Here is a 12,746-nt window from a genome sequence, read left to right as displayed (position 1 = left end):
GTTCCTTATTCCGGGTTGACATTTTTGAGGTTTGGAACCAATTACCCATTTTCCATAGACTTATGGTTTCAACATACAATGGTCGTTGCGGAACCAATTAATATTGCATGTTGAGGGATCACTGTAATGCAAATTTACCGTACCTATCCTAAAGATTGTATAACCTTGGACAGACTGTCTAGGCCTGCACCAGATTTATCACAGGGGCTCAGGCCGGATGGTAGATGAGGTGCAGGGACAGACACTTATCTACATTTATCTTAGTTTTCAATAGCGTTTAACAGCAGAATTGTGGCACAATTTTGGGTTAAACTGACGATTTTATCTAAAAAGAGATGTGCCAATTTGTGGCAAATGTTGGTGCAGTTTATGGCAAAGTCTAAGTGTAATCACATTAGTAAAAGTCGGCTTGTAATCCTGAGCGCTGTAGTTATCACAAAATAGTTTATCAGTGCTCTGAAAGTACAGTACACTACTGCCATCTGCTGGGGAACATCACATCCAACAAGTGGCCAGGAATCATTGCATCTCTAATTGTTTTGGATTGTAATGGCCTTTGCACTGCTCGGGAAGGTGCAAGTATTATTAACACAACAGTTCTAAACGAGGACTGTACAATGTGTGATGCTGGGAAATCTGTAAGAGTTACCATCTACACATAAGTGATCAAAGGGCTTACCCACTGCCCTAGGGTCAGATATGACTTTATACAATCTTATAGATTTCACTCCATGGATCGTTATTTTATGAGAAAATATATTTGTATTGACCCAGTATGTATTGGAAATTCTAGCAGGCTAGCCCTGGTTTGTGAGCAGGGCTAGCCACTGGACTGTGCGACTTGTCAGACTGTGGTCAGTACAGCTGATCAGATAAGCAGGGGTGGTATTCTCTCAGACAATATGATCCTTTGCTGCTGTTATGCAAACCTCTGTGTCGCCCTTCCAGTACCTAAAAAGATCCAGAATCCCTGGCTATTTTTATTAATGATTTTAACCCCTTAAGGACACAGCCTTTTTACACCTTAGGACCAGGCCATTTTTTGCAAATCTGACCAGAGTCCCTTTAAGTGCTGATAACTTTAAAACGCTTTGACTTATCCAGGCCGTTCTGAGATTGTTTTTTCGTCACATATTGTACTTCATGACACTGGTAAAATGAAGTCAAAAAATTATTTTTTTTTGCACCAAAAAATACCTAATTTAACAAAAATTTGGAAAAATTTTGCAAATTTCAAAGTTTCAGTTTCTCTACTTCTGTAATACATAGTAATACCCCCAAAAATTGTGATGACTTTACATTCCCCATATGTCTACTTCATGTTTGAATTGTTTTGGGAATGATATTTTATTTTTTGGGGATGTTATAAGGCTTAGAAGTTTAGAAGCAAATCTTGAAATTTTTCTGAAATTTACAAAAACTAAATTTTTAGGGACCAGTTCAGGTCTGAAGTCACTTTGCGAGGCTTACATAATAGAAACCACCCAAAAATGACCCCATCTAAGAAACTACACCCCTCAAGGTATTCAAAACTGATTTTACATACGTCGTTAACCCTTTAGGTGTTGCACAAGAGTTATTGGCAAATGGGGATGAAATTTGAGAATTTCATTTTTTTGTCTAATTTTCCATTTTAACCCATTTTTTCCACTAATAAAGCAAGGGTTAACAGCCAAACAAGACTGTATCTTTATTGCCCTGACTCTGCCGTTTACAGAAACACCCAATATGTGGCCGTAAACTACTGTACGGCCACACAGCGGGGCGTAGAGGGAAAGGTGCGCCGTTTGGTTTTTGGAGGGCTGATTTTTATGGACTGGTTTATTTACACCATGTCCCATTTGAAGCCCCCTGATGCACCCCTAGAGTAGAAACTCCCTAAAATGACCCCATCTAAGAAACTACACCCCTCAAGGTATTCAAAACTGATTTTACATACATCGTTAACCCTTTAGGTGTTGCACAAGAGTTATTGGCAAATGGGGATGAAATTTGAGAATTTCATTTTTTTGTCTAATTTTCCATTTTAACCCATTTTTTCCACTAACAAAGCAAGGGTTAACAGCCAAACAAGACTGTATCTTTATTGCCCTGACTCTGCCGTTTACAGAAACACCCAATATGTGGCCGTAAACTACTGTACAGCCACACAGCGGGGCGTAGAGGGAAAGGTGCGCCGTTTGGTTTTTGGAGGGCTGATTTTTATGGACTGGTTTATTTACACCATGTCCCATTTGAAGCCCCCTGATGCACCCCTAGAGTAGAAACTCCCTAAAAGTGACCCCATCTAAGAAACTACACCCCTCAAGGTATTCAAAACTGATTTTACATACATCGTTAACCCTTTAGGTGTTGCACAAGAGTTATTGGCAAATGGGGATGAAATTTGAAAATTTCATTTTTTTGCCTTATTTTCCATTTTAACCCATTTTTTCCACTAACAAAGCAAGGGTTAACAGCCAAACAAGACTGTATCTTTATTGCCCTGACTCTGCCGTTTACAGAAACACCCAATATGTGGCCGTAAACTAATGTACGGCCACACAGCGGGGCATAGAGTGAAAGGTGCGCCGTTTGGTTTTTGGAGGGCTGATTTTTATGGACCGGTTTATTTACACCGTGTACTGTTTCAACCCCTCTGATGCACCCCTGGAGTAGAAACTCCCTAAAAGTGACCCCATTTTGGAAACTACGGGATAAGGTGGCATTTTTTTGGGGACTATTTTTAGGGTAAATATGATTTTTGGTTGCTCTGTATTACATTTTTGTGAGGCAAGGTTACCAAAAATTTAAATTCTGAAATTTCATCTCCATTTGCCATTAACTGTTGAGGAACACCTAAAGGGTTAATAAAGTTTGTATAATCAGTTTTGAATACCTTGAGGGGTTTAGTTTCTTAGATGGGGTCAGTTTTGGGGAGTTTTTACTCTAGAGTGCATCAGGAGGGCTTCAAAAGGGACATGGTGTCAATAAAAAAGGCCATCAAAATCGGCCTTCCAGAAACCATGTCAGTCCTTTCCTTTTGCGGCCTCCCTTTTACTGATACAGCAGTTTACGACCACAAATGTGGTGTTTCTGTAAACTGCAGTATCAGGGTAATAAATATTAAGTTTTGTTTGGTTGTTAACCCTTGTTTTGTTACCGGAAAAAACGGATTGAAATGGAAAAGTGCCAAAAATAGCGGTTTTGGCACTGTTTTTTTTTTTTTTTTTTTTAACCGTGTTAATCTGGGGGGTTAGGTAATGGGATATTTTTATAGAGGAGATTCTTACGGACGCGGCAATACCTAATAAGTCTACTTTTTTTTTTACAATTATTTAGGTTTTTGACTATATTATCTTTTTTGATACAAATCTTTTTTTTCGGTATCTCTAAAGTCTAAGGGTCATTTTTTCTAATTTTTTTTTATCCAATTATCTCATGTGGGGGCTCATTTTTTGCAGGATGAGCGGACGGTTTTATTGGCACTATTTTGGGGGCTATATGACTTTTTTTTCGCTTGCTATTAAAGTTTTTGTTATGTAAGGTGACATAAAAATTCTTTTTTTGCACCTATTTATTTTTTATTTTTTGACCATGTTAATCTGGGGGGTTGGGTAATGAGGTATTTTTATAGAGGAGATTCTTACGGACGCGGCAATACCTAATAAGTCTACTTTTTTTTACAATTATTTAGGTTTTAGACTATATTATCTTTTTTGATACAAATTATTTTTTGGGTATCTCTAAAGTCTAAGGGTCATTTTTTTTTTTTTTTTTATCCAATTATCTCATGTGGGGGCTCAATTTTTGCGGGATGAGCGGACGGTTTTATTGGCACTATTTTGGGGGCTATATGACTTTTTGATCGCTTGCTATTAAACTTTTTATTATGTAAGGTGACAAAAAAAAACTTTTTTGCACTTTTTTTTTTTTTTTTTCTTGACCGTGTTAATCTGGGGGGGTTGGTCATGGGGTAGTTTTGGGGGAGATTATTACCGACGCGGCGATACCTAATATGTCTACTTTTAATAAATTATTTTAGTTTTTTTGGGTGTCTCAGGTCTGAGAACCATTTTTTTTTATCCGATGTCAGTGCTAAATTGGGATATAAATTTAGTACTCCATGGAAGTGTGATACTCCCTGAAGCAACCGTCAATGCAGAGGCCCGGATGATCGGGGCACGTGTCGCACTGAGTAGTCGTGTCCTTCCGTATCCCCCTCCTGCGACACACTCTGCACTTTTTTTGGGTTCGTCCCTTCTTTCCAGTATGGGGGACCACACCTGGAAAGTGTTGGCCAGGGACGATCCGGGCACCTACAGTTCCCGAGGTACTCCGGCCTGCTCTTTCCCGGTCCGAAAAAATCAGGGCCTTGAGGACTGCCTCATAGAACTGGAGGAATGTCCCTGTGCTGCCAGCGCTTCGGGATAGTACAAAAGAGTTGTACATGGCAACCTGCACCTAGTAGACCGCAACTTTTTTGTACCATGCCCGGGTTTTGCGCATGGCATTATATGGCTTGAGGACTTGATCAGAGAGATCAACTCCTCCCATATACCGATTGTAGGCGACGATACAATCGGGCTTGAGGACCGTTGCCGCGGTACCTCGCACAGGGACAGGGGTGATGCCGTTACCATGAATTGTGGACAGCATAAGGACATCCCTCTTGTCCTTATACCTGACCAGCAACAGGTTTCCAGTGGTAAGGGCACGGGTCTCACCCCTGGGGACAGGTACCTGGAGGGGGTGGGCAGGGAGGCCGCGTTGATTTTTCCGCACGGTCCCACAAGCGGACGTGGATCTGGCGGCAAGGGACTGGAACAAGGGGATACTGGTATAAAAGTTATCCACGTAAAGGTGGTAACCCTTATCCAGCAGTGGGTACATAAGGTCCCACACAAGTTTCCCGGTAACACCCAGAGTGGGGGGACATTCTGGGGGTTGAATCCGGGAATCTCGCCCCTCGTACACACGAAATTTGTAAGTGTACCCTGAGGTACTCTCACAAATTTTGTATAGCTTCAAGCCATACCTCGCCCGCTTGGAGGGCACATACTGGCGGAAAATGAGTCTCCCCTTGAACGCAATGAGAGACTCATCAACCGCGACCTCCCTTCCGGGTACGTAGGCCTCCATGAATTTGGCCCCAAAGTGATCGATGACCGGCCGTATCTTATACAGACGGTCATGGGCAGGATCACCTCGGGGGGGGACATGCTGCATTATCGGAATAATGCAGACATTTCCGGATGGCCTCAAACCGGGAGCGTGTCATGGCTGTACTGTAAAGTGGGGCCTGGTATAGGACGTCCCCACTCCAGTACAGCCTGACACTGGGTTTTTTGACCAGGCCCATATGCAGCACGAGGCCCCAAAATATCCTCATTTCGGCTGCACTGACCGGCGTCCAGCCACCGGGCCTGGCCAAAAAGGAGCCCGGGTGTTGAGCGACGAACTGTTGGGCGTACAGATTCGTCTGCTCCACCATCAGATTTACCAGTGGGTCACTGAAAAAATGACAAAAAAAGTCATATTCAGTGTAGCCCACTGTGGAAATCTGGATTCCTGATTGGCCTACAAAATCAGGAATCACGGGCTCGTATCGCTCTGGGCTACACCAGACAAGTTCACCGGCAGGGGGCTCCGGTGGATTTAACTGGTGGGCCGGGAAACCAGTACGAGCCCCAGAGCTGCTCGTACTAGTGTGGGCCACAGGGTCCCTAACAAGGCGGTCCCCTTGCTCCGCCTGGCGGCGTCTCCGCCGCCTTGGGGGCTCATCATCATCGCTAGATGATGAGGAGGATGCAGATGACAACAGGAATGTGGGGTCATCCTCATCCTCACTGGGACTCTCGGAGTCGGAGGCAAGCTGGGCGTATGCCTCCTCGGCCGAGAACGTCCGGCGGGCCATAGGGGAGTGTGTGTCTGCGTGTGTGTAACTCTTTATTTTGTGTGCGTGTGTGTGGGGGCACGGGTGTTCACGAACTCACCCTAAAACTAACAGAAAAAAAATAAAATAAACTAACTAAAAAAAGGGCAAAAAATGTGGGGAAAAAAAATCAAAACCGCTGATCAACCGTCCGAAGTTGATCAGCGGTGGGGTGTGCGATGCGCTAACAGTGGCCGGACACTAAGTGCCGGCCACAATCAGCGTACACAAAAAATAAAAATAAAATGCACCCCAAAAAAGGTGGGGGGGCCAGGGGGTGGGGGGGGGGGGCAAGTGGCAGCACCCCTGGGGGGTCTAGGGTCACACAGCTGTGCTGTGGACCCCAGACACCCTAACTTAGGGTGATGCAATCAAAGTAAGAAAAGTTCAGAAACTAACTTTCCCTTTTTTTCCCCTGCCTAAACCAAACTTTCCCTATGCTGTCCCTATGTACCTGATGGGGGGTGCTGGGGCACAGATCGGGTCCTGGGGGCACAGATCGGGTCCTGGGGGTGCTGGCAGCGATGGTGGACACACGTGCAGGCAGCTCCTCTCTCCTCCGGCTCCGGAACACAAAAGGAGGAGGAGAGGAGCGCCTGCCTCTTTTGAATTTGCCGCCGGACCGCCCACAGACCAATCAGAAAGCGATCCTGAGTGGTGATGTCACCATCACCACTCAGGATCGCTGGATGGTGATTGGTGGGGTGAAATCACACCACCATCACCATCCTGTTCCGGGTTATCGGGTCTTCAGAGACCCGAACAACCCGGAAACGCAGAAAACCGCAGGTCTGAATTGACTTGCGGTTTTCTGCGATCGCATACATGGGGGGGTCACCGGACCCCCCGGCGCATTTGCCCCAAGTGCCTGCTCAATGATTTGAGCAGGCACGGGGTTCCGATCACCGCCCGCCGCGCGGCGGTGATCGAAAATACACAGGGCGTACATGTACGCCGTGTGTCCTTAAGTACCAGGGCACAAGGGCGTACCTGTACGCCCTATGTCCTTAAGAGGTTAAAGCACTTCATGCACAGTTTTGGCCAAGTTGTTGCGTGTTTGCCGCGATTTGACTATGGGTCATCGCTGTGGTTAGCTACAGCACCGCATGTCCGTGTTGAGAGGGACCAGGAACTACAGAGGCCGATGGGGACCCGGGAAGTGTCAGAATGGAAACGGTGCGGATCGGTAAAGTGTCATTTCTATTATTATTTTACACCACTCTTAGCATTTTTTACAAAAATTTAAGTAGAAGGACAACCTTCTTTTTACAAGTTGTATTCTAACATTAAACACACAGGGGTCATTATCTATGCCATTCTTGATGTCCCCTGTTCGGGAGGATGTGTTTAAAGGGGTTATGCCATGATTGATGTAAAAAAATAAAAATCATATAGTAAATGACAATACATTTCTAACAAAGCTAAAATCAGGCCTGGCACCACACACACCATTTCCACACCACTCTCCCTTTTAAGAAAGTGGCAAGAGTAGCGTAGAAATGGCATTTAAGGCAAAAACCTGCAGTTTGTGACTTTTTGTGCACCAGTTTTCTGTTATAGATGGTTAATATCCTCCTTAGAATCTGATAATGATCACTGAGGATCTAGCCAATCAGAATTTCCCTTTCCATATATATAGCACACTTCTCCTGCCCTAGCTGTTTCCATCAGGATGGGCAGGGGTGGCAAAAGAGAAATCTGCACTAGGTGCCATCCAACCTATTGCTGGAACTGGTTGTGACTAAAGTTCATGATAATTGGAATATCAAAACATCAAAAGGTTCTATTTTCTTACATTTTGTATTATTTTTTATGAAAGGCCAATAATTCAGATATTTGATAATAAGACAAATTAAATGGGAGTTTTAAACTTTAGATACCGAAGAACTATCCCTCTGGACAGGTCATCAAAATCAGACCAGTGGGATCTGACGTCATACATCTGCACCGATCAACTGTTTTAGGCAACCACTAGTGCTGAAAACAATACAGTGAATGAAGCAGCAACTGGAATGGGGGAAGTTGTGCAGTATGCCAGCACATGCACAGCCACTAGTTGACAGAGACCACGGCTTCTGGCTTCCACCTCCATCCACTGCTTTATTTCTGGTGTTGGTGTCTGCCAAAACAGCTGATCGTTGGATGTGTCTGCTGTTGGACCTCCACTGATCTGATATTGATGGCCTCTCCAGAGGATAGTGAGGTCATCAATAACCAAAGAGCAGGAAACCCCTTTAACTAAATGGAACAATGCTGACACCTGCAGGTAGAAAATAAAATTTCATGCTTTACCTGGTTTCCATCATAAATGAAACCTTTCTTGAACTGCAGCAATGCCAATCTGGCCAGGACTGGAGATCTTTGAGAACTACTGTTGAGGGCTAAGGAAAGCATCTTGTGAGCTTCTTCAACCCTATCCATCTGGTAGAGGGCATCCGTGCACAGAATCCGGCACAAGTCATCGGTGGGATCCAGCATCATTAGGAGACTGCCCAGCTGGTGTACGCCTGAAACATCACTAGAGGATAAGTGGGAAAAATTATTAGATTTCTTACTGACTACTAAAGGTATCCTAAATACTGCAGTATTTTATATATGTATATGAAGCTATGATCATGAAGTCAAAGCTTCACAGCCCCTTGAAGTCTCAGACTTAGGCCTCCTGCACACGAACGCCCCGTGGTCGTGCTGCGGCCCGCAAATTGCGGACCGCAATGCACAAACACGGTCCGTGGGGCAGCCGCAGCAGATCACGGACCCATTCACTTTAATGGGTCGGCGATCCGGCCGTTCCACAAAAAGATAGGACATGTTCTATCTTTTTGCGGAACGGAAGCATGGGACGAAACCCCACGGAAGCACTCCGTAGTGCTCCTGTAGGGTTACGTTCCGTGCTTTCGTCCCAGACCATTCCGCATCTCCGGATTTGCGGACCCACTGAACTGAATGGGTCCGCATCCGTGATGCGGAATGCCCACGGAACGGCACCCGTGCAAATGCGGTCCGCAATACGGCAACGGGGCACACACGTTCGTGTGCAGGAGGCCTTAGGCCCCGTTCACACGTCCGCAATTTCATTCCGCATTTTGCGGAACGGAATTGAGGACCCATTAATTTCTATAAGGGCCGCACGATGTGCTGCCCGGATACGGAATTGCGGACCCGCACTTCCGGGTCCGCAATTCCGTTCCCCAAAAAAATAGAACATGTCCTATTCTTGTCCGCAATTGCGGACAAGAATAGGCATATTCTATTAGTGACGGCAATGTGTGGTCCGCAAAATGCGGAATGCACATTGCCGATGTTCGTGTTTTGCGGATCCGTAAAACACGCTACGGATGTGTGAATGGACCATGCGACCCTGGGAAGAGACTGAATATAGTGGTCTTCCATACGATGACTGAGAAGAAGTCAAGAACGATCTCCATGATCACTACTCAGTTTTGTTCACATGAAAACGGCAGTACCAGACCCAGCCTATTGTTCAGAGGGGCATTATTTTGTGAAAAAGCAGTTTTTTTTTCTATTCTCATTTAAATTGAGATAAATTGGTACATTTAGTTGCCAAATCAATTCATTCCTTGCTTTCTGTAGACTGGTACATCAATGAGTCAAGCTGTTCAGGCATAACTAGTTACTTAGCTGCACTGTGTATGATTGTATGTATAGGCATAACGTGAAGCTTCTGTGCCCCATGGCAAAATCTGTATCAGGTCCCTCACCTAATGTGCCATTTATAATACTGGTGTCTTCTTATGTGACAGTAGTGGTGTACATTCCATGGAGGCAGACCACACAACCGCTAAGGGGCCTTGGGGGGCCGGGCTCTTCCCAACATGAAAACACTACATTCTGTTTGAATTGCCACTAGGGGGAGGTTAGTTTAAAGACATTATTACAGCTTCCATTGCAGACAGTGGTAACTGTATAAATTCATATTCCTAAGCAGTGATTTCGAGGTGTATAGGGAGATTTATCAGTATATTTATGTCAGTTGTCCAGTGTAAATACACTGAGAAATATGTTATAACTTTTACTAAAGCTTTTGCACCACAATTGTGATGTAGAAAAAGTCACAAATTATGGGACATGCCATACTTGTGCCATAATTAGTGACTTTTTAAGTTTCTTGCCATTTTTTTGGAGTGGCAAGAAAAGGAGCTTAGGGCTTAGCAGGGCCCCCAGATTTACTATAACTTACAGCAGAAAGTGGCGTAAGTTATAGCTCAAGTCTACGTCAGCACCTGGCTGACTTGAATTTCTGGCACACGGAGGGGCAGAGATGCAACAAATTTATTAAGAGGCATCGGCTTACTCCAGTACAAGGAGTTGAAGAGTGGTGATAAATCTCCCCCTTAGTGCTATCATTGTGAAGCACCTGTTCCACTTTTTCCAACACAGAAGTTAGATAAAGCCAAGGGCGACTTTTTAATTGCAAATTTTTAATTACATTTTCTTGCACTTAATAAAAAAAAATTAATTCATGGAGTGTTGAGCTTTGGATTCCATTTTGCCTAGGAGTGTTTAATGCACACATACAGAGATACTGGGTGGAGCAGTGAAGCCCCTACTAAGTTTTGCTGTGGGGTCTTATGAGATCTGTGTCTGTTCTTGTGTGGCAGTGGCAGGGGCGTTGCTAGGCTTAAAAATTCGGGGCCTGGGCCCCTGATGTTTTGTCCCAGGCCCTGAATGTACTGCCTGCCAGATAGATACAACTGTATTACCCTCCTCAGGATGGCAATACAATTGAATCTAATGCACTGGAAGAGCTGAAGGACCTGTGATAACATCACAGTCCATGTGATCAGTGAAAAAGGCAGTGGTTGCGGACCTGCAATTATGTCACCATCATGTGACCAGTGCAGAAGAGAAGGACCTTAGCAGTGAAGATGAGAAGCCCTGGGGAAATAGTTGTGGTGAGGTCTGCTACATGAGGAGAGATAAGTGAAGGGATAGATTCTCAGTGGGAGAGGCAGAGTAATGCTGGGAGTTGTGGTTTTTTAAATGGAACTGTATGTTAGGGCTGAAGAAAGAGGGATGTTATTTACATGGGACTGAATGTTGAGGGGGTGATGTTATTTACATGGGACTGTATGGTGGAGGGGCTGAGGAATTATAATTTCTGAGGACAGCAGAAGACTGCAGAGGGCATTATAAATACTGGGGGCACTTCAAGGTGAGTATTATAACAGTAGGGGGCAATATAAATACTGGGGGCACTGTAGGGGCATTTTAAATGCAGAGGACATTAGGCGTTCTTAGTACTGCTGGGGGCTCTATAAGAATGACTTATGGATCTGCCTTATTTCTACTAAGAGCACTATGAGGGGCATTATTACTACTGAGGGGTCTGTAGAGACCTTCATTACCACTGGGGGAACAATGGGTGGGTCTTATTTGTACTGGGGGCTCTGTGAGGGCATTATTAATACTGGAGGGCTCTTCTACTAATGGAGGCACTCTTGGGGAGCATTATCACTGTTGGGGGCAGTATTACTACTGGGGGCATTCTAGAAGGGAACTATTGGTGGGACTTTGAAGAGCACTATTACTATGGGGGAACTATATGTATGGCACAAATTTTTCTTCAGGATAGTATTTAGGGGTATAGGGGAGCACAGCGAGCAGCAGGATAACACTGTTGGGACTCCAGGTTGGGGGATGATGATAGAAAAGTGAGGAAGCTAAGATGTCCGTGTGTCACACTCTGCAGAGACGAGGCACGGCGAAAATAAGTCGTCCTGAACGAATGGAGAAGATGATTACAGAGAAGATCTACATCAGAGGAGATGTCACCTGGGAGGCCTTGGATGTGAGAGGTATGTGCTGCTGTACAGCAAGTACAGTTAAATGGCGTATGCGGGGGGAGGGTTGACTTAGAGAATTGGGCCATATTCATTGGGGCCCCAGATCTTTTGAGACCCTAGCAACACCCTTGGGCAGTGGACTTGGAGCCCCATCAGGTTCCATGTATGGTCTTGATACAGCTGCCACCTCTGCACTCCATATAGATACTCCCCTGATCCCATGCATCATATAGGTATGGATAGTTGGTCATTACCATACTTGAGATGTGTCGTCATCATGCTCCACCATTTTATTTTTTCTCATCAGTCCATGTTCATTGGTACTAGAAGACTTTCTGTGCAGCATCTTCTCGCCTTCCTCCTGTAGGACCTTGTAAAGAAGGCCTCTTTGGTTCCAGGGCACATAGGTTTTAATTGTCAGTAAGGTCTCATCTAATTTTAGCTTGCAGGCAGTAATATAGTCCAGGGCAGTTAGATAGGAGCTTCCACTTATCATCCGGATTAGTCCTCTCCCACAAAGAGCTCTCACACAACTAGAAGGATGAGGAGACTCATCTTCTATAATCTTCTGAAAGTCCCTCAAGGCTTGTTGATGTTCATTATTATGAAAATGACAGAAGCCCCTTAGAACGTATAAGGTGTTTTGATAAGTCTTACTCTCAGAGTTGATCAACTGGTTGCAAATATCAAGACAGGTACGGAAATTTCCAGAAAGGAGTTTGCAGTCTGCAAGGCGCACGTTCATCTCCCGTCTAGTTTCATTGGAGCTTTGGATTAAGAATTCCAGGGCCTGTATGATGGGTAAGAGAAGTTCAGTGCCAGTGTCACATCTTAGCTCCAGTCGAGCTCGTATGGCTTCTCTGAAGTCTCCAAATTGCATTTCGATGCTGATCTTGGACCGCTCCATGACTCTAGCAATGTCTGCACTGGAGAAGATCTCCATAAACCGTCTTCTTGCATGACTGGGGCAGACTCTGAAGGCCTCTGCTAAGTCCTGCACCATTTCTTTGGTCCGACAGCCTAAA

The 12,746-nt window shown here is 44.8% G+C and overlaps 1 protein-coding gene across 1 annotated transcript in view; it reads right to left on the bottom strand.

Moving 5' to 3' along the window:
- The window catches only part of TTC34 (tetratricopeptide repeat domain 34), a 176,905-nt gene extending 164,446 nt beyond the window's left edge, over positions 1 to 12,459 (bottom strand). Inside the window, exons 1-2 of the mRNA XM_040415571.1 lie at positions 11,976 to 12,459; positions 8,207 to 8,432 (exon numbers count right to left, since the gene is read on the bottom strand). Coding sequence (XP_040271505.1) covers positions 8,207 to 8,432; positions 11,976 to 12,217 — 468 coding nt within the window. The 5' untranslated portion in view covers positions 12,218 to 12,459. The remainder of the gene's footprint in view (positions 1 to 8,206; positions 8,433 to 11,975) is intronic.
- Positions 12,460 to 12,746: the final 287 nt, after the last annotated feature.

Source organism: Bufo bufo, chromosome 1 (genome assembly GCF_905171765.1).
Source record: "Bufo bufo chromosome 1, aBufBuf1.1, whole genome shotgun sequence".
Lineage (NCBI taxonomy): Eukaryota > Metazoa > Chordata > Amphibia > Anura > Bufonidae > Bufo > Bufo bufo.
This window is presented reverse-complemented; position numbering and strand designations above follow the sequence as displayed.